Here is a 21,825-nt window from a genome sequence, read left to right as displayed (position 1 = left end):
CCTTATCAGCCTCACTCGTGGCTGTTGAGCGATCAAGTGGACCTCCTGCCTTTCCTGCTGCTGCCGCTGGCAGGTCCTGAGGAATTAAGCGAGGATGAAATGGAAGGTAAGATCAGGCAGACTGCTTGGCAAGAGTGCATGGGGTAACCAGCACCAAATCCTTCTCCGTTCTCTGCAGGCGGAGCAGTTGGGTTTACAGTTAGCCTCATTGTCGCCTGGGATATCATTTGCTGGGTGGTGAGGGTGTTGAGCTGACTGCCTGTGATGTGTGTTGGCTGTGCTGTGTGTGGGCTGTGCTTTATGTAGGCCAATTGCCTGTGCTGTGTATTACAGGGTTGCCTGTGGATCTCCAGTATCTGCCCGAGGACAAGCAGCGAGAGAAGGACCCAGATATCCGCAAAATGCTCATTGAGGCCATTAACCTTGTAAGTGATGGACGAGGTGGGGTGTCTGTGTTGTGGGGTGTCTGTGTACTGGAATTCACAAATGAGGTCCTCTCTCTGTGTGAAAGGGTCCCTCTGCCTCCTTATCCTCCTTGATCTCTTCACTTCTCTCAACATCATACCATTCTCCTCCACCGCCTCTCCTCCTGCAGGGTGTCCCTCACTCAGTGGAACCACATTCTACTGGTTCCAGCCCTACTTAACTAAATGGCACTTTGTCATAGCACTTTGTCTCTGCAATGGAGTTCCAGAGGGTGGGAGCAGAACAACAAATTGTATTTATACAGCGTATTTTACGATAGGTTGACCTCCCAAGGCACTGGACCATAATTTGCATCTGACCTGGGGGTTGCGAAGCATCAGTGGTCGGATCTTCAGCCTTTCTGTTCCACCCTTTGGAACTCCATCCCTCAGTTCCTTTGCCTCGCTCCTTCCCTTGCTTCTTTCAAGGCACGTCTCAAGACTCATTCTCTTTGACAGTGCCTTCGGGCACCTTCCTACCCCCACATTTCCTGCCCTCCACCCACCCCGATCCCAACCCTTAGCTTGGGTCCAAATCCCTGACTGTCCAGCTCCTGGGACGTCCTCCCGACGTGAAAAAGCTATACACATGTAATTTGTTGTTAGACAGGTATCAGAAAGATTAGAGAGCTCAGGTGGGCTAATAGGGCTGAAGGAGGCGGTAGCAGCAGGGAAGGAGAGACTGTGAAAGGATAGGAAGGTGCACGTGAGGATCTTGAAGCTGACGTGCTGGGGAACCAGTAATGTCACTTGAACATCAATCCCTTGCTCTTACCTCTCAGTTGACGGCGACTAAAAGTGGGCGAGAGCAAGTGCGGGAGAGGAATGCCTATGTGGTGGTGCGGGAACTGCACAAGTGGGAGCCGGAGCCGGACGTTCAAGCAGCCTGTGAGAAGCTAGTGCAGGTGGGAACACAGGAGCTCTGCTCTCTATCTCTCCCTTTCCCTGTCCCTTCCCATCACTGTGTGTCACTGCTCTCTCTTCCCCCCTCTCACCACTCACACACACATTCACTTACACACTCACTCACAATCACAAAAAGCCCCACTGGTCTCTTTTCCTCCCTCCTGCACAAAAACTACTTTATTTTGGTCATGCAGGTGTCCAGCACAGACAGGAACCTAGTACCAGGCTTAAAAATACCCAAACCAGACAGAGTTCCACGAGTATATGCCACCTATGTATCTCTCCAGGTGCTGATATCAGACGAGCCCGAGGAGGGGATGGAGAATCTCCTAGAGGTGGAAGTGCCAGAAGAGATCGACGAGAAACTAAGGCAGCAGGATGAGGAAGAGCAGCGGCTCATCGAGAAGGAACGAGAGGAGCTTCTGAAGAAGGAAGAAGAGAAGGAGAATGGGGAGAGAGCGCGAGAGAAAGGCCAGCAGGACTGGGGAGATAATGCTGTGCTGTGCTGGGCTGAAAGACTATACCAAGCTATGACACTGCTAATCCCTTTAATGTCAGGTCTCAGCTTGGCTCAGTTGGTCGTGCTCTTGTCACTGGGGTTAAAAAGTTGTGCGTTCAAGCCTCATGCCAGCAGTTGAGCTCCATCCAGCGCAGTAAAGGGGGAGCTCTGCATCAGCACAGGTGCAATCCTTCAGATGAGCTGTTAAAACAGATCTCAACTGTGCCTGTTCAGGTAGGACGGAAGTGAAAGATCCCGCGGTGGTATTCAAAAAAAAAAGAAGAGAGTTTGTCACAGTGTCCTGTCTGCTGTTCCTCCCGATTAATTTTGTCCACAAACTACACAATTCACTTTACTATATATCCTGTGAAGCGCTTTCAGACATCTCGAAGGCATGATAAGCGCTATATCAAACACAAGGATTATTATTAATTAATCATTCACCTCAAAGCTGTGTGTGTGCGTAACCTTGCTATGTACGAAATGGTCTTTGCTTACAAACACACTCGCTGCCTTTGACCGCATTGCTCTGAATCGCTTTGTGGTGTTTGGATGTGATCTAGTGCGATAGAAATGACCTTGTATGACTTAGCCTACATCTTTATGGAACCTTTCACAATGTGGAAGGAGTATGTGTGTGCCAGGCAGGTGCGGTGAGGTGGTGAGTGGGTGCTGCTATCGAGCCAAGGCAGTCCCCTCTCTGACATCTGCCAAATAAGTCCCTTCATAGAGTTCAAAAATCTTGCCTTCGCCTTCAAAGCCCTCCACAGCCTTGCTCCTTCCTACCCGTGACCTACTAACACCATTTCAACATCTCCGCTCAGCAGACTCCGGCCTGCTCCACGTCACCCAGCCCGCCCCACCATTGGCAATTGGGCCTTCAGCCTCTCTGCCCCAACCCTTTGGAACTCCAGCCTACAGTTCATTCGCCTCGCGCTCTCCTTACCTCCTTCAAAGCACGTCTCAAGACCCTCCTCTTTGACCGCACCTTTAGCCACTCTTCTAGCCCCACCCTCCCCATCCTCACCCCTCCTGATCCCAACCCCCAGCTCGGGTCCAAATCTCTGACTAGCCAGTGCATTGGGACATCCTGCTGATGTGAAAGGTGCTGTGTAAATGTAATTTGTTGTTATTCACTGCCTACAACAGGGTTTTCTCTGTGACGGTCACTTCCAAGGGTGTAACACTGTAAACATAACCTGCTGGCCTGGTCTGCTGTGCTCTGGCATTTTTCCCAAAGGAGCAAGTGACCCGGTGGTGATGAGTCCCTTTGACTTCTCGCTCTCTGCAGTGGAGCCTGAAAGTGAGACCATACGATCTAGTGAGCGTTGGAAAAGTGTGCGCGTGGTTTCTGAGCGATGCTGAGCTATGCTGATCTAATCAATAAAAAGAGCAAGTTATTGAGTGAAATCTTTATTATGTATCTAGAAACCAGAATGAAGAGTCTCAGCGCCATGTGAAAAGAGGAGAGATGTGAGATTTTCCATGAATTAGCATTAGCTAAGGCCAAGCTTGGAGTTCAAAAGCCTGTAGAGTATAAGAGGAAAGGAAGACTGAGGGAGGAGAGGAGCTCATGCCTTGATCCTGAACAAAAGAAGAGGTTTCAGTGTTAACCCAGAAGAGCGTATGGAAAGAGAAGACTAAAAGGACAGTTCAGAGAAACTAAACCAAAGTCTTGTGGATAAACCAAAAAGGCAGGAAGTGTTGGATGGAATCAGAGGATGGAATGGAATCAGAGGTCAGGGAGACATCACCTGTGAGAGGAGCTGGGAGAACCACCTGAGGTATGAGAACAACTTTCAATTCTTGGGTAGATTTGGGATTTTTTACCATGGTGTGAGAGGGCCTGGCTCCCTATTGGAATGATTGTGTTTGGCTGGTGCTGGACTTGAGAATGGTGGATTGTTTCCAAATGAGAAGCAGGTTTTGTGTGAAAACCAGAAGTCTCCTCTGCTGGTGACAGAGAAAGTTACTGTGCTAATACTTACCAAAACATTCTCACTACTCATCACTCTTGACTCATTGCGAGAAATTCTTATTTAATACGAACTTGAACCTTACCACTGTAGGTCTAGAACAAGGAAAGGCACCAACCCCACTCCTCCACTGGCGTAACGGAAACCCCATCACTTACAGTACGGTGTAAAACTGGTCACTCACTCAATGGCTCTGCACAAATTGGCTGCCGTGTTTCTCCACAAAATAGGCGCAGACACAAGCTCTTTACAGTATACCCTGTGAAATGCTTGATAAGTCTCGGTGACATGGTAAGGCGTGATAGCAAATTAAAGGATTATTATTACTAAGTTTCAGTATTGCCCGACTCGTCAGGGGTCACTGATGCATCTACACTCCAGGTTTTGTTGACCAAGTTGGATTCTCCTCAGCACTTGTCTGTCTCCTGATCCTAGGGAGATGATGTTATCTGACAATGTTCTCCCACGGCCTGGTGGAGAGATATTTTAGACATAAGCATTTTATTGGGTACAAAAAAGGTGATGGACCAAGTGGATCCACAGGATTCAAACCCAGTACATTCTGGTCGGTGCAAGTAGTCTTGCCTCACAGGTTTGGCTTTTGAGTTGAAATTAAAAATCACTACAGCATTGGTCTCCTTTATTAAAGCTCTTTTTCTCCTCTCCAATGTCGCCCTGGAAACTATTCCAGCACAAGTCTTTGACAAAGCTGAGGCACAAAGCTCTAACGGGTAGGATGGTTCTAGCTGGACAACCAGTGGGAAAGCTTGCCAGACTGTGATATCAATGGCAAGCTGTGTGGTTTTAGCTGGTTAGACTCCGGCAGTTACCCCAACATACGCTCTGGGGTCCAAAGTCTTGGCCTTGCCAACCTGCCCCCTAATACTTTCTGGAATTAGGTAAGCAGGATGCATCCCTTCAGGGAGAGAGTGCGCCTTCCACTCCAATAATCAATCTCTGGAATTTCCATGTGGAGGTGGGATGTACGGAAATCTCATCTTGGTTTGAATACTCTTAAGCATGGTGATGGGTTTCCGCATGCGTCAGACACCCGGCTGACCAAAAAAAAAGGATATTTACTTCATGGCTGTGTGTGGCACCTTGCTATATGTAAATTGGCAAGTACACTGTCACTAAACTTAACAGCAATGAGCTGTGAAGTGTTTCAAAATATTTCAACGTTCTAGGTGCTGTAGCAAGTGCAAGGGTTATTATAAACTTCCCTTTAAACTACAGTCGATCAACAGCCACTTGTGGCAAAGCATTCCACGTGTTACTAACACTGTGTGAAAAAATTTCTTCTAGTCTCTAGCTGTAGTCCTGTAGCTTAATGGTTAGAGCACTAGCCTAGCAAGAGGACCTGGGTTTTTATTCCAGGGCAGGGTGAAACATTGGGCAAGTTTCCTTACTCCACATGACTCTGTTTACCTAGCAGTCAGTTGGAACCTGGTTGTTAGTCGATTGACGGATTGCTTTTCTGGGGATAATAATCCCTTCAAGTAATAAAGAATTTTAATAATAATTATTTTCTCACTCATTCCGTGACTATTTGCGGGACACTGCTATGCGCAATTGGCTGCTGCGTTTCGCCCACAAAATATGCAATCAATTCACTTTACAGTATATTCTAGTGAAGCGCTTTGATTGTCTCGAAGACGTGATAAGCCGATATATCAAATTCAAGGATTATATTATTGCCCTCTGCCCAGCTCTCCCAGTCTCCATTCCATCCTAAACCCACCTCACTCAAATCAATGTTCCCTGCTTATACTTTGCGAGGGTTGAGTTTTTATTTATTGAACAAATGTCAATCACCTCAGAAACCTCGGCCTATAAAACACTTATGGATTCGGATTAAAAAAATGTAGTGAGAGGGTCGGGGCCATTCGGGGTTTGGGGCAGTGGGGGTTGGCGAGAACACGAGAGATCAGGAGCCTCGGGCTAAGAGACTACTCGCTCCTGCACCTCTCTCCATTCTCAAAGTTTGAACACTAACAAGGAAACAAAGGCTAAACAGAGGATGAAAGTGAGAATTGGCCATCTGTCCCTGCCTCCAGCCACCCCACCTCCGCTCAGTCCTCCTGCCCTGGCCTGGCAGCTAGTTTATATCGGGCTTATTCTCTGGCAGGATCTGGCTTTACGCAATGGGAAAAGCCACTGCTCAATGACTGGACGCTTGCTCGGCAGCTGGGAGTCCCTGGGTGCGGCCGAGACTATGTATCTCCGAGCCGGGTCCGGGGAGGTCTGGAGGTTGAAGGGGGTCTCGGCTTGTGGGTGAAGAGCTTGCTGGAATCCTTGGACTCTCTGTCTGCATCTTTGATGGGTCTGTCGAGTGCTTGTGGAGACTGACACCATACTGAGTCCAGGTCGAGGCCAGCCCACTCCAGAGACTCCAGTTTGTGCATCGGTCCATTTGTCTTCAAATTATAGACAGCAACTCCCTTCGCCTTTGAGTTTCTGTTCCCTGATGCTTTTTTCTCCTGAAGATAGAAAACTATAGTTTTAAAGTGCTGGTGCTAGCAACCTAACATAATAACATACGATATGCGAGACAAAAAAAACAAGTATTTTCCGTGCTCTTCTCCCCATCATGTCTGTGCTGGTGCTCGCTCCCCCACTGGAGCTCTCTACTCTAACCCCATTCCCTGCTCTCTCTCCCCATCGTGTCTGTGCTGATGCTCGCTCCTCCCATCTACTCTTAAGACCATTCCTCATATCTTTTAAAAATATTATGCTTCCAAAGTTTATCAAAGATAATTGTAAATGTTATGTCAGACTCTGCTTCAGTCACCACACGTTCCTCATCTTCAAATTCTTTGTTTCAAAACATGTTAACCTGTTCCTTTACACTTCTAATAATAGAAGTCCTGTAGTTTAATGGTTAGAGCACTTGCCTCGCAAGCGAGAGGACTTGGATTCGATTCCCGGGCAGGAGATTCCCGGAAAAGGTGCCAGACAGCAATATCAATGGCAAGCTATCCGGTTTTAGCTGGTTAGACTCCAGCAGTTACCCCCAACGCACACTTGGGGTCCTCAAGCCTTGGCACTTGCCAACTTGTGCCTAATACTTTCCAGAATTAGGTAAGCAGGTTGCGTCTCTCCAGGGAGAGAGTACGCATACCATTCCAGCAATCTTTCTCTAAGATTTCCATTTCTAGGTGGGATGCATGGAAATCTCAGCTTGGATTGGATATGCTTAAGCATGGGGGTTTCCACAGGTGTTAGACCCCCGGCTGCGCACAAAAAAATGTCCTATAGACCCCAACTTCAGGATAGATTGAGATATTGGAAACGTCATTCGTCCTTCCCTACTTCTGTCCAGTAACAGTGTCTGGTTAGGCATGGATCACGACACATACCTTTGCTGCTATTCCCTCGGTGTTGACTCCTGTCCGTGGAATCTGTGAGGATGTCTCTGACTCTCTGGAAGATGAAAGAGATGGCGGGGAGCATCCAGGGGTGGGCAAGGATCTGCGTCAGTTCTGGCCGTGCCGACGGGCACCACTGAAGGAGCTGGCTGATCAGATCCTGACATTCTGCAGTGAAGGAAACCCGGCACAGAACTGTTACCAGCATCGGCCGACAAATACAGTCACCATACATAATAATACTGTAATAATAATCCTTGCATTCGAGATAACCCCTATATAGTTGCACAGAGCAGTGTCCCACGACTGTTTATGGGACATTGCTGTTTGCAATTAGCTGCCGCGTTTCACTGAAAAATACACGGTCAATCCATTTTACAGCATATCCTGTGGTGGGCTTTGAGACGTACCTAAGACGTGATGAGGCGCTATATCAAATACAAGGATTATTATTATGACTCTTATTCGTCTATCTTCCAGCTGAGTGTTTTACCTGGTGACAATTGCTGGTGGAACTTGATGCCTCGCTTTATGAGCTGCAGCATTTCTGAGGTTGACATTCATTGAAGGGGAGCTTCCCGGTTACCATGGCATAGAGGATCACTCCCCTAGGAAAGAGCAATGTGTACGAACTGAGTGAGCAGAGCCTGAGACAACCGAGCCCAAACCTGTCCACCCAAGCAGCAGGGGAGGGACTACTGTAACTAATTATACACCAAGAGAGGTTTATTATGCGCCACGTGTAAACTATGTGTAAAAACAGATCTATTATTCTGTTTCTTAATAATAATAATCCTTGCATTTGATGTAGCGCCTTATCACGTCGTTGAGACGTCTTCAAACTCTTCACAGAATATACTGTAAAGTGAGTTGACTATATTTTGTGGACGAAACGCCACAAAAATTCTCCTCATTTCCCTTCTGGTTCTTTTGCCAATTTATCTTGAATCCATGTCCCCAGGTGACATGTCCCTGATGCCCTCACTGTATCACAGTGCTTACATGCTCCAGATGTCTGCACGCTCCCCTTTGTAGCTCTGCTCAAGGAGAATCTCTGGTGCGGTGTAGGGGACTGAGCCACAGAAAGTGCTCATCAGACCTCTCTTGGTACACCTGCCGGCCAAGCCGAAATCTGCAGGACAGCAAAATGTTAGTTAGGATAATTGCAGAAGTGACAACAACGACAACAACAAAATTACATTTATAGAGCACCTTTCACGTCGAGAGGATGTCCCAAAGCGCTGACCAGTTACCCAGCTGCGCACTCACACACACAGCTCACAGCTAGGAGGGAATGAATAATAATAATAATAATACTTGCATTTGATGTAGCACCTTATCACGTCTTCGAGACATTTCAAAGCGCTTCACAGCATTTACTGTAAAGTGGGTTGACGATATTTTGTGGGCAAAACGCGGCAGCCAATTGCACACAGGAGTGTTCTACAAACAGTCGGGGATCGAGTGACCAAATTATTATTTTTGAAGAGATTATTAACCCCGGAAAAGCGATCCGCCAATCAATTAACAACCGGGTTCCTACTTACTGTTAGATAAACAGGCGTGTGGAGTAAGGAACTTGCCTAACGTTTCACCTTGCTCGGGAATCGAACCTAGGTCCACTCGCTTGCAGAAACCATGAGGGAAGTGTGTGTACTCCCAGTTGTCAGTTGGCCCAACGCATTGGTGGGGAGGTGCCGTCTTTTGAATGAAACATTAAACCGAGGAGGTCCTGTCTGTGCCCGTTCAGTTGGATGTTAAAGATCCTGCGGCTATTGGAAAAGAGAAGGGGGTTTCTCTCTTCCAGTGTCCGGGCCAACAATCCCCGAAATAAAACTGGTCACTAACTTCATGGTTGTTTGTGGGATATTGCTGTGTGAAAATTGACTGCAATTTTCATCTACAAAATACCGCAGTCACTACACTTTACAGTATATCCCGTGAAGTGCTTTGAGATATTCTCCGGACTTGAAAGGCAGCTGCATCAAATGTTATCTGCATCTATTTTCAACGTGTAATGCCAGCTCCTTCCAGTGGTGATAAAGGTATATTGCACAGTGGAACTGGGACATTGAAATAATAAGAATAATAATCCTTGCAATTGCTATAGCGCCTTATTACATTGTTGAAACTTCTCAAAGTGCTTCACAGAATATAGTGTAAAGTGAATTGATTGTATATTTTGTGGGCGAATCGCTACAGCTAATTGTGCAAAGCAGTCTCCCGCAACGTGATTGAGTGGCCAAATCATTATTATTTTAAAATTTATTTTTTTGAAGGGGTCATTACCCCTGGAAAAACGATCCGCCAGTCGACTAACAACTGGGTTCCTAGGTAAACACAGGCATGTGGAGTAAAGAAACTTGCCCAACGTTTCGCCCTGCCGGGAATCAAACCCAGGTCCTCTTGCTTGTGAGGCGAGCGCTCTAACCACTGAGCTACAAGTCTCCGTCATGTCTTTATCATGAATTGCTTTTCCCCCACCCTCTTCTCCAGCAGCGTGCTAACCCCACTGGGAGTGTGGCGAATCTTCCCCAGTTTTTATTCTGAAAAATTATCCTCTCTCACCTGTCAGCTTTATGGCTCCTTGTTCATCCAGTAAAATATTTTCACACTTCAGGTCTCTGTGTAAAGACAAATTATTACCAGTATCAATCACTCACCTTAATATCTGTGTCACTGTGTGACCAGGATAGGAAGGTCTGTGACAGCATTCCAGGCCTAGCCATGGTATAAAGCTCCCTCTACACTGTGTGTCCACACTCCCAGGTCAGGGTTAGAGACACAGTAAAGCTGCCTCTACGCTGTCCATCCACACTCCCAGGTCAGCTACACATGTAATACACAATCAATACACTTGACAGCAATTCTCAGTTAAGCACTTTGACGTGTTAAGCGCAGTACCGAATGCAAGGTGGGTTATTAAAACAACAAGTTGCATTTATATAGAGCCCCTCGCGTAGGTTAACGTCCCAGAGTGCTTAAAACTTGGGACCGGGCAACAGGTGAATTTGGTCCTTTGTCCCATTTGATTTCCCTGCCAATAACTCCCCTCCCAATACAACATTCAGCTATTTCTTACATGAGTCCCAGTCTCCTGGCCACAACCACCTTTCCTGGTTTCCCCCCTTCTAGCTTTTATTAAAAAAAACCTTCCTGGCGTCATGACTTCAATCTTCCCCTCACACGTGTGACCCTTCAGCCAGGCTCCTCATTGCGCGGATGCTTTGCTCTGGCCCCTGGTACCTGTGGACGATGTGATTGGTGTGACAGTGTGCCACGCCGCTGACCAGCTGGTGGAAGAGGTGCTGAGCCTCCTCCTCCCTCAGCCCCAGGTCCCGCTTGTTGGTGGCGATCCTGTTAATGTGGTCCAACAAGTCTCCTTTACATGCCAGCTCCAACACCAGGAACAGCTGGCTCGGGGAGCGAAAGGTCTCATACAGCTGGATCTGGGAAGGGTGAGAGGAACGAGAGGGACGTTTCAAATTAGTACACAGGAAGGAAAGAACAGGAAATGGAACAACATAAACTAAACTTCTACAGCACCTTGCTTGTCGGGAGGACTTCTCAAGACGCTGGACAGTCAGGGATTTGGACCCGAACGGGCACGGAGGGATTTGAAGACGAGTGAGCGGATCTTGAAATCGATCCTGTACGGCCAGCGCTGCCTTTGCCCACCTGCCTATCACGAGGGGTTGTGACAATGAAGAGTTAAATGAGAAGCCATGGAGGCACTGAGCGTCTAGGATATGGGGGCTTTTCAAGGTCCAGTGAAACAAGCATCTATATCTGTGCCAATGACTGGCCATTCTGCACCCAACCTTTGGAACTTCATCCCGCAGTCCCTCCGTCTCGCCCCCTCCTTCGCCACCTTCAAGACCCACCTCAAGACCCTACTCTTCAACTGTGCTTTCGATCTCTCTGCTTCCCGCCCACCCTCCCCCACCCCGACCCTCAGCTTGGGTCCGTAACTCTGTCTGCCCAGCGCATTGGGACGTCCTCCCAACGTGAAAGGCGCTATACAAATGTGTTGTTGTTGCTGTTGAGGGTCATAATTCCTGTGTCTGAAGCAGGTGCCCCACTGTATGTTACTGAGTGGCTGAAAAACTCAGCACTTTTCCTTTTGTGGGACGCTGCTGTACCAATTGGCTGCCATGTTTCGCCCACAACAATACACAGTCAGTCCACTTTACAGTATATCCTGTGAAGCACTTTGAGACGTCTCGAAGACCAGATAAGGCGCTATATCAAATACAAGGAATATTATTATTATAATTCCTTCAAAAATAATAATAATAATTTGTTCACTCAATCCACGACTGTTTGTGGGCCCCAGCTGTGCGCAATTGGCTGCCGGGTTTCACTCACAAAATATAGTCAATTCACTTTACACTATATTCTGTGAAGCGCTTTGAGACGTCTCGAAGATATGATAAAGTGCTATATCAAATGTGAGGATCATTATTATTGTTGTGGTTGAGAAGGAGAAATTTAGTGGGAAACATTTCAGGTGTGAAAAGTAAGTCCTGAAAGTCCTACCACGTTGGGGTGCTTGTAGGTAGCATGTAAGGCATTGATCTCTCTGCTCAGGAACCTGCGGGACTGTTGGTAGGGATTCTGAGAGATATTCACAATTTTGATAGCGACCTAAGGAGAGGAGAAAGAACGAGAGAAAGGACTTTTTTTAATCAAACCTTCCTGACTTTTTCCATCAGGTTCAAATTCAAATTGAATGCTCAATTTTTATTTGTTTGAGGCATCAAAGTGTAGCAACTAATCATTTCGCCCACAAAATACACAGTCAATTCACTTTACAGTTTGAAGCGCTTTTAGACATCTCAAAGACGTGATAAGACGCTATATCAACTGCAAGGATTATTATTATTATCAGGTACACTGATTGTTTTTGCAGCCATTTTACGCACAGCAAGTTTGGAAGATTAATTAACCAGGACACCGGAAGAAACTAACTAACTTCATGGGATCTTTAACATCTACAAGCCTTAGATAAGGTCTTAGTTTTAGTTTTAATGCCTCACCTGAAAGACGCCAACTCTGACAATACATTGGAAGATCCCCCAATACTGCGCTGGAGTATCAGCCTGGACGGTGAGCTCAACTTGTGATTGAACCCACACACCCGATAACTGACTATCGTGGTTTTCAGTCACTGGGGGCAGGCACTCAGCTCCTGTTAACTCTACAAGCCAAAGCCCCAACGGGTAGGGTGGTCCAAGCTTGCCAGACAGTGCTCTAAATGGTAAGCTGTGTGGTTTTAGCTGTTTAGACTCCAGCAGTCACCCCAAACCTTGGCTCTTGCCAACCTGCGCCTAATACTCTCCGGAATTAGGTAAGCAGGATGCGTCCCTCCAGGGAGAGAGAAATCTCTGGGATTTCCATGTGTAGGTGGGATGCATGGAATTCTCGCTTTGGTTTGGAGACTCTTAAGCAGGGTGATGGGTTTCCACACGTGTCAGACACCGGCTGAGCAAAAACAAACTAAGCCATTGCGTACTGGACAGCCAGTGGACAAATGGCAGCAGGTTATGAATAATCTTACCACCTGCCCACATCAGAGCCAAAAGTTTGAGGTTTGGTGAGAGATCCGGCGGTGGAAGCCTATTGCCGGCTCCTGAACACTCACCATCTTGTTCCTCTTGGTCTGGAGGCCAGAAGCCAGGCGGAAGTTACGCTTCATTACTTCCTGGGTCGGGAGGCCCAGGTAAACGCTGGAAAAGCCTCCCGTCCCGATCCTCTTGGAGGTCAGCAGGTATCCGTGCACCTCGCACTCCTTCACCTCGTCCACGGTGATCCTGTCTGTCTCCGAGGGCCTAGCTCTCGTGTCCGTCATTGCCAGCGGACATTCAGAGCAGCCACAACAAGAAAGGGGGAGAGAGAGAGAGAGAGAGAGAGAAAAACTCAACTGAACCCTGGCTGGCTCTTCATTTCTAAGAAATAGTTGTATTGAAATGCCATCATGACTGGGGGGGGGTGGGGGGAGTTATCTTGCTCTCTCAGTCCAGGACACGATGGTGTTCGGCTCACGTCTTGTGTGCGTGTGTGTGGTTTTTTTTTTGTCCCGAGACCTGAGCTGTGAGTTATCTCTGAGACCCGTAGAGAGCTTCTGCTGCAGAACCTGAGGGCGTCTGAGGTTCCACATTCCAGTCACGTTCTGTGATCTCACAGGGCTCCCTCGGCTCAGTCACACTCAGTCCGGCCTCAGAGGGGGCCACGGGGTAAGAAACCTTAGCAGTAGGAGGAGGCCATTCAGCCCCTCGAGCCTGTCCTGCCATTCTATAAGATCACGGCTGATCTGTACCTCAACTCCAATCGCCCGCCCTTGCCCCGTGTCCCTTGATACCCCGACCTAACACATATCTCTCCACCTCAGTCTTGACAATGCGAATGGACCCGGCCCGCTTCAGAACGCATGAGTTGTGATCCTCAGGTAGTGATCGGCACAGAGACGGAGGCTTGTTTCGCAACTCACTGGACCTTGAAAAGCCCCCATATCGTCGATGCTGACGTGGCTGGTCATTTGACTCTTCATTGTCGCAAACGGGGTCTCCTTGGAGCTGAAGAGGCTCCAAGGTGACATCCTTGGCATTGGAATATCGGAATCGAGCCACCCCTCTGTGACGGTCTCTGATCCGGGTCCTGAGACAGGCGAGTCCGTAGTATTCCAATTCACTGCTGATGGCAACGCAGGTCAGGTTGGCTCATCTGTAGGACCTGGAAGGGCAAACCCCTTGGTGGCAGGGAGTCATCCCACTCAATTCCTGTTAACCCTGCAAGCCAAGGCCCTAACGGGTATGATGGTCTTAGCTGGACAAGCAGTGGGAAAGCTTGCCGGACAGCGTTATCAATAGCAATCCATGTGGTTTTAGCTGGTTAGACACCAGTAGTACACCACTGCACACTCTGGGGTCCCTAAGCCTTGGCTCTTGCCAACCTGCGCGTAATACTCCTCGGAATTTGAGAAGCAGGATGCATCCCTCCAGGGAGAGCGTTCATGTTCCATTCCAACAATCTATCTCTGGGATTTCCAATTGGGTTTAGGTGGGCTGCATGGAAATCTCAGTTTGGTTTGGATACTCTTAAGCAGGGTCCGTTGCTCAGGGGAGAGAGGATTCCATTCCAGACACAAGGAAATTTAATAATAATACCTGCATTTGATATTGCGCCTTATCATGTCGTTGAGACGTTTCAAAGCGATTCACAGGATATACTGCAAAGTGGATTGACAATGGTCGAAACAAGGCAGCCAGTTGCCCACAGCAGTGTCCCACAAACATTCATGGAGTGAGTGACCAGAGATTGTTGGCCAGGACAAGGGGAGAGTGAAACTCTCTTCTCTTTTCGAATAATGCCATGGGATCTTTAATATCCACTTAATCAGGTACTCGGGACCTCGGTTGAACATCTCATCTGAAGTGGTATCTCAAGCACTCCGGGACGCTACCCCGTGTGAAGGGCGCTATGCACATGCAAGTCGTTGTTCTTGTTGACGATGCAGAACACCCCTAGCATTGTATTGGAGCGTCAGCTTACACTGTTTGATTCCAAGTCCCGACGTGGAGCTTGAACCCACAACCTTCTGACTCAGATGCGAGAGTGCTACTGTCAGAGACACCCAAAACCACTTAGCAATGAAAGAGCTAACTAATTAAACCAATCACTCACTTTGAGAAAAAAACATTTCAACAAGATTACAACAACTTGATATGTTTTAGTGAACAATAAAGAAATGAGATAGCAACGGTAAATAACTGATTATACAACAATACTAACTAACCCCATAAACATGTGGTGTTGACACCAAACAATAAATCACAATGATCACATGAGTATTGGAGAAAAACATTGGTGATCATGTTAAATCTAATCTAAAAAAAACACGAGACCTGTGACTCAATGATGATACATGGAAAAAAGATAATAAAGACCAACGATTGGAAGTAGTGGGGGCAGACTTAGGAGGAATGGTCCCGAGGTATGTTTACCTCTGTTTGCCTAACAGTAAGTAGGATCCTGGTTGTTAGTTGATAATAATAATAATAATCCTTGCATTTGATATAGCGCTTTTCACGTCTTCTCGACGTCTCAAAGCGCTTCACAGAATATGCTGTAACATGAACTGACTGCATATTTGTGGGCGAAACGTGGCAGCCAATTGCGCAAAGCAGCGTCCCACAAACAATCGTGGATTGAAAATGACCGATTTATTATTGTTTTGTTTTGGAGGGATTATTAATGGGTGTGTGGAGTAAGGAAACTTGCCCAAGGTTTCACCCTCTGCCTGGAATTGAACCCAGTGTCTCGCTTGCAAGGTGAGTGCTCTAACCACTGAGCTACAGGACTGATGCACCAGGCTGACACGGGGAAATTTCCACTTGTAGGTGGCATAAATATGTTTAACTCTCCGGTCTGGTTTGAATATTCTTAAGCGTGGTGATGGGTTTCCGCATGTGCCAGACCCCAGGCTGACAAACAAGAATCAGACCGACTGGTTAATGACAGGGAAATGAAACACAGGGACTCTAGTGGAGTTTTCATCATTGAATATTACAGCACAGAAGGAGGCCATTTGGCCCATCGTGCCTGTGCCGGCTCTTTGAGAGAGCTACCAACTAGTCCCACTCACCAACTAGAGCTACCAACTAGTCCCACTGAGATAGAGTGAATCTATCTCACTCCATAGATTTGCAATTTTTTTTCCTTTTTAAGTCCCTATCCAATTCCTTTTTGAAAGCTATTATCGAATCTGCTTCCACCACCCTTTTAGGTTGTGCATTCCAGACCGTAACAACTCTTTTGCCAATTATCTAAAATCTGTGAGCTCTGGTTACCGATCCACCCACCAGAGGAAACAGCTTCTCCTTATTTAATCTATCAAAAACCGCTCATAATTTCAAGCACCTTTATTAAATCTCCCCTCAACCTTCTCTGCTCTAAGGAGAATAATCGCGGCCTCTCTAGTCTCACCACATAACTCAGCTCCCTCATCTCTGGTATCATTCTTTTTATCTATTAAAGTGGTACTGCCACTAATGGTGAAATATCTGAAAGTGCTTTGCAGGAATTGCTTTTGTTGGCAAATGCAGAGGCAATGTTTCACACACGATTGCACCATCCAGTCACGAGGTGAACGACAATTTTATTCAGTGAAGTTTTTGGCAGGGACAGTGGGTCAAACTGCCTTCTTTCTTCCAACAATATCATGGGATCTTTGAAGTCCAACCGACCAGGCAGAAGGGCGTTACCTTTTTGTCCAAAGGGCGTTACCTTTGACAATGCGGTGCTCCACCGGTGCCGCACTGCAATGTCGAGCTGAGTGCCACGTCGCGCCGTGTTGCCGACCTGGGAGCTCGCAGGGAGTTCCTGGTACCTACCAACCACCTAGTGAGGGCTCAAACCCACTTGTTGGCTGGCGCACAACATACTTGTGACTATCCAGCGCCTTGGGACCAACTCCCGATGCGAAAGCCGCTTTACAAATGTAATTTGGTTGTTGTTGTTGTTGTATTCTCGGGGGGTGGGTGGGGGGGGGAGCGGGGTAAGCTGAACCGACTCCAAGGCGACATGTTTGCCGATGGACTGTCAGGATCGAGCCAGACCTCGTGGCGGTCTCCAGTCCGGTTCCCAAGCCTTGGGAAGCCTGGAGGTGGCTCTTGCCAACCTGTACCCTGGCAGCTGTGCCCCACAGGGTCGGGCTGCCAGTCTCAAAGATGGCGGCTGGCCGGCTGCAATAGTCACAGGAGCGCGGCGCGCATGCGCGCGGGCTACCCTGCCAGCACAGGTCTCATGTGATGGGAGCCACATGATCCGGCGTTGCTTCGCGTCACTCGGAGGCCAGGAAGAGCAACAGACGGACTGCAGCTCCTGGACAAGCTCACGGGCTCCCGGGGACAGGTGAGGGACAGAGACAGGTGAGGGACAGGCTCAGGGACAGGGACAGAGACAGGGACAGGCTCAGACAGAGTCAGGGACAGGGACAGAGACAGGGACAGGCTCAGAGACAGGGACAGGGACAGGCTCAGAGACAGGGACAGGGACAGGCTCAGGCAGAGACAGGCTCAGAGACAGGGACAGGCTCAGAGACAGGGACAGGGACAGGCTCAGAGACAGGGACAGGCTCAGAGACAGGGACAGGCTCAGAGACAGGGACAGGGACAGGCTCAGCAGAGACAGGCTCAGAGACAGGACAGGTCAGAGACAGGGATAGGCTCAGGACAGGCTCAGAGACAGGGACAGGCTCACAGGACAGGTCAGGGACAGGCCAGAGACAGGGACAGGCTCAGACAGGGACAGGCTCAGAGACAGGGACAGGCTCAGACAGGGACAGCCAGGACAGCTCAGAGACAGGGACAGGCTCAGACAGGGACAGGCAGGACAGGCTCAGAGACAGGGACAGGCTCAGACAGGGACAGGCTCAGAGACAGGGACAGGCTCAGGGACAGGCTCAGAGACAGGGACAGGCTCAGACAGGGACAGGCTCAGAGACAGGGACAGGCTCAGAGACAGGGACAGGCTCAGGGACAGGCTCAGAGACAGGCTGAGAGACAGGGACAGGCTGAGAGACACGGACAGGCTCAGAGACACGGACAGGCTCAGAGACAGTGGTGGCCAGGGGGGGGTGGCCAAAGGCGCAGGCGAAGAGGAGGGTCATGCGACGTGCTTTGAAGGAGGCAAAGGAGGGGTTGAGGTGAAGGTACTGGGATGGAGTTCCAAAGGGTGGGGGCAGAGAGGCCGAAGGACTGACCGCTGATGGTGGGGCGGTCAGGGCGGGGGATATGGAGCAGGCTGGAGCCCGCTGAGCAGAGAGGTAGGTATGGAGCTTGCAGACCACAGAGGAGTCAGGTACAGACGTTAGACTAGTGTAGTCAGAGAGATGTTTCATTGGTGCTGAGATGGGTGACCTGACAGAGGTGATCAAGGCCATAAGTGTCTGATGTTTGTGTTTATCTTGCAAATCTGGGAGGAACTGGAGGAGACTAAATTCTCTGTTAAAATATACCTATAGCTGTGATCCTAACGTGACCTTTTTCTGGTCTCGGCTCAGCAAAGCTTGGAAGAGACATCTCCCCGCTCCTGGAGAAGCAAGACAGGTGCAGCCACAACGCCTGAGGCAGGAGGGACGTTTCCTCAGTTACATGACTACGTTCAGCTTCCAGTCTCAGTATCAGCCTTTGAGCTAAGTAGTCTGACCGGGAAACCATATCCCTGGGATGCGATGAGCTGGTAAAAATGGGGACCAGTAATATAGAAGGTAAGAGATCACTCCTCCTTGCTGTCTGGAGCTTGATTTGTCTATAATATTAATAATTATTATAATCCTAGCATTTGATACAGCGTCAACGCCTTAGGACATCCTTCCGACATGAATGGCGCTATACAAATGTAATTTTATTGTTGTTGTCACAACTTCGAGACATCTCAAAGCAATTCACTAGAATATACCGTAAAGTGAATTAACTGTATATTTTTGTGGGAGAAAAGCGGCAGCCAATTGTGCGCGTGGATTGAGTGACAACATTTTTTTTTCGAGGGATTATTACCCCCAGAAAAGCAACCCACCAATCAATTAACAATCGGGTTCCTACTTACTGCGAGGTAAACGGATGCTCCATGGCTGTTTGTGGGACATTGATGTGTGTAACTTGCTGCCGCGTTACACTCACAAAATACACAGTTAATCCACTTAACGGTATATCTGTGAAGTGCTTTGAGATGTCTCGATGATGTAAAAAGGCGCTATATCAAATGCAAGAATTATTAAAATGTTCTCTCTTTCTTTCTCAGCTTTCTCCGTGGCCCTGATAGATGTGGCCAATGATAAGGATGAGAGGGTTCGGCAGCAGGTGTCACAAGCCCTGTGTGAGCTGGGGTTCCACCATCCCAAGGTCGTGCTCATGGCCTCTCATGATTACCTCCTCAAGCACAGCAAGGTATGCGTGAGGCAGCACAGGGCGGCACTCACAGTGCTATTCGTCCAAAGCTAGCGTACGTAGGAAAGCAGAACAGTGGAGGGCAGGGGGTCGGGTTGGAGGGCAGGGGGGGTCGGGTTGGAGGGCAGGGGGTCGGGTTGGAGGGCAGGGGGTCGGGTTGGAGGGCAGGGGGTCGGGTTGGAGGGCAGGGGGTCGGGTTGGAGGGCAGAGGGGGGGGGTTGGAGGGCAGGGGTCGGGTTGGAGGGCAGGGGGTCGGGTTGGAGGGCAGGGGGTCGGGTTGGAGGGCAGGGGTCGGGTTGGAGGGCAAGGGGGTTATGGAGGGGCAGGGAAGGGATGGAGGACAGGGGTAGGAGGGTGGCGAATGCGCGATCAAAGAAGAGGGTCTTGAGACGTTTTGTGAAGTAGGCAAGGGAATGGAGTGGGTACTCCAGTGGAGGGGTGCTGCATTATTGGAAATGCTGTCCTCCAGATGAGACGCTAAACCGAGGTCCTGTCTTGGATTTTGCAATTGGCCCACAGAATAGGGTCACTACGCATTACAGACCTGTGAAGCTCTTTGAGACATATCAATGATGTGGTAAGGGGTTGTGTCAAATGCCAGGATTATTATTGGACGTTAAAGATCCCATACCCCATCTGGTGGGGTGGGGGGATGGCAGATGGGATGTGACTCTGCCCCTGTGTGAGGTTCTCCCAGCCACACCTGACCAGGGATTCCTGTTGCTTCCCAGCTGGTGCAAGTGCACCGTGTCCTGGTGCTGCAGAGCATGGAGGCCATGGTGAAGGGCACCATCGCTCAGCTGGACCAGTCCCTCGCCAGGAAGATCATCACACTGGCCTCTTAGGAACTCACCAGATCAAAGGTAAGTGTGCGCAGCTCAGTGGCTCCTTGGGCGTGTGGACGGACAGTGTAGAGGGAGCTTTACCGACCTGAGAGTGTGAACCCAGTGTCGAGGGAGTTTCACTCTGTGTCTAACCTGTGGTGTAACTGGATAATGTTTTGCTGGTTGGAGGCTATAACATCTCCATGCTATGGGGAAGGGTGGGGATCAATGGGGACAATTTTGTCGTCTTAAGAGTGTAATGATGTGTAATGGCAAGAAAGAGTGATGAGAGTATGAAAGGTTCTGCCAATGGAAGGAGGAGATGGATACAGTTGAAAGATTGAAAAATGTGGCAGGAAGCTAGGATGGGCTGATTGGCCTCTTACTGATCCCGAGTTCCCGTCGTTGATCATCTGAGTTTCCTGTCACACAGGAAGTGGTTCCTCATTGGCAGGAGGCGGCCAGTAATCTGCTGGTTGCCCTGGGCTGCAGGTTCATCAACGAGGTGATGGAGGAGATCCTCCAGAAGTTCCAGCCGGGCATTCTCCCCCATTTCTTTGTGGTTCGCACCCTGGCTAACCTCTCCGTTGCTAACGGTAAGAGATCCTTTAACATCTAAAATCCTAGAATATTACAGCACGGAAGGAGGCTATAAAGCGCTCTCCTTTCCTCCCCCGCGCCCCACTATGGTGCTGGAGTGTCAACTTCTCCATTATGTGGCCTGAACCCACAACCTTCCTTCAAACTGACGAGAGGTGGCTGAGGAGAGTGCCACTGATTGATCCCAACCCCCAGATCAGGTGCAAATCTCTAATTGTCCAGCGCCTTGGGACATCCTCCTGATGTGAAACGGGCTATACAAATGTAATTGGTTATTGTTGTTGCCTCCTAAATGCCTTTATATAGTTCTTTCTTCCATCTCCGTTGCTGGTGGGTGCTCTGCACACGTGCCAGTCACACACTGACTATAATGGCTTGTTTCCTGTTGACTTTGTTGGCAGTGTACGGGATGGTGCCCTTCCTGACCGCAATCCTGGGCACCATGCTGCCCATGCTGGGCATTGCCAGGCAGGACAACATGAAATCCGTTTTCACTATTGGTAAGAACCCTGACCGTCAATGTCCCACAAGCAGCCACGCACTGAATGACCAATCTTATACAGACCTCGGTTTAACGTCTCTCATTCTATCCCTCCGCCTTGCCCCCTTCCTTCCCCATCTTCAGATCGTGCCTGAAGATCTTCCTGTTCGATTGTGCCTACGGTCACCTCCTCCCCGGCTCGGCATTGTGCTCCGCCACTGTCAAGCTATATAAATTTATATTGTCGTCGTTGTCTACAGTGGAGTTCCGTAGCTGTAGAGCAATTGCCTCGCAAGCGAGAGGACCTGGGTTTGATTCCCGGGCAGGGCTAAACTTTGGGTAAATTTCGTTGTCAGTCGATTGGCGGATTGCTTTCTGGGGGTAATAATTCCTTCATTGGTATAACGCCTTTCAAGCCAGGAGGACATCTCAAGGCGCTGGGAGAAAGATGTTACAAGAAAGATGTAGCATTGGAGAGAGAGGGCAGCTTAGATTTCCAAAAATGTGTGGATGAGTAGATACAGCGAACAGGAAAGATTGGGAAAACTGCAACTTGTCTCTGTAGGAGAGACGATAGAGAGAGGATCTGATCGAGGGCTTTAAGGTTAGGAAAGGTTTGGATAAGGTGGATGTTCGTGAGCTGTTTCCACTTGCTGAGTTTATAACTAAAGGTTATAAATATACACAAGTCAGTAACAGATCTAACAAGGAGTTTAGGAGGAACTTCTTCACACAGACGGTGGTGAGAATGTGCTACTC

At 48.7% G+C, this 21,825-nt stretch overlaps 3 protein-coding genes across 3 annotated transcripts in view; 2 read left to right on the top strand and 1 right to left on the bottom strand.

Moving 5' to 3' along the window:
* Positions 1 to 9: 9 nt before the first annotated feature.
* On the top strand, positions 10 to 2,734 carry LOC121851608 (protein HGH1 homolog; the record flags this gene model as incomplete). The annotated part of the gene is made up of 4 exons (XM_042345636.1): positions 10 to 106; positions 334 to 425; positions 1,247 to 1,369; positions 1,658 to 2,734. Coding segments are annotated over 4 exons (663 nt in total), but the record flags the coding sequence as incomplete, so codon positions are not given.
* A 1,462-nt stretch (positions 2,735 to 4,196) lies between these two features.
* On the bottom strand, positions 4,197 to 13,064 carry LOC121851607 (testis-specific serine/threonine-protein kinase 5-like). Its single transcript, XM_042345631.1, is given in 9 exon segments — positions 4,197 to 4,315; positions 7,205 to 7,381; positions 7,707 to 7,763; positions 7,766 to 7,821; positions 8,216 to 8,345; positions 9,782 to 9,837; positions 10,460 to 10,662; positions 11,753 to 11,860; positions 12,858 to 13,064. Coding segments are annotated over 9 exon segments (1,113 nt in total).
* A 3,997-nt stretch (positions 13,065 to 17,061) lies between these two features.
* Positions 17,062 to 21,825, top strand: part of LOC103183658 (maestro heat-like repeat family member 1) — a 33,419-nt gene continuing 28,655 nt past the window's right edge. Inside the window, 6 exon segments of the mRNA XM_042345634.1 lie at positions 17,062 to 17,125; positions 18,276 to 18,482; positions 19,016 to 19,161; positions 19,893 to 20,024; positions 20,419 to 20,581; positions 20,987 to 21,085. Coding sequence (XP_042201568.1) covers positions 18,461 to 18,482; positions 19,016 to 19,161; positions 19,893 to 20,024; positions 20,419 to 20,581; positions 20,987 to 21,085 — 562 coding nt within the window. The 5' untranslated portion in view covers positions 17,062 to 17,125; positions 18,276 to 18,460.

This window comes from Callorhinchus milii, unplaced genomic scaffold (genome assembly GCF_018977255.1).
Source record: "Callorhinchus milii isolate IMCB2004 unplaced genomic scaffold, IMCB_Cmil_1.0 Scaffold70, whole genome shotgun sequence".
Lineage (NCBI taxonomy): Eukaryota > Metazoa > Chordata > Chondrichthyes > Chimaeriformes > Callorhinchidae > Callorhinchus > Callorhinchus milii.
The sequence above is the reverse complement of the archived record's forward strand: the minus strand, read 5'-3'. Positions and strand labels throughout refer to the sequence as shown.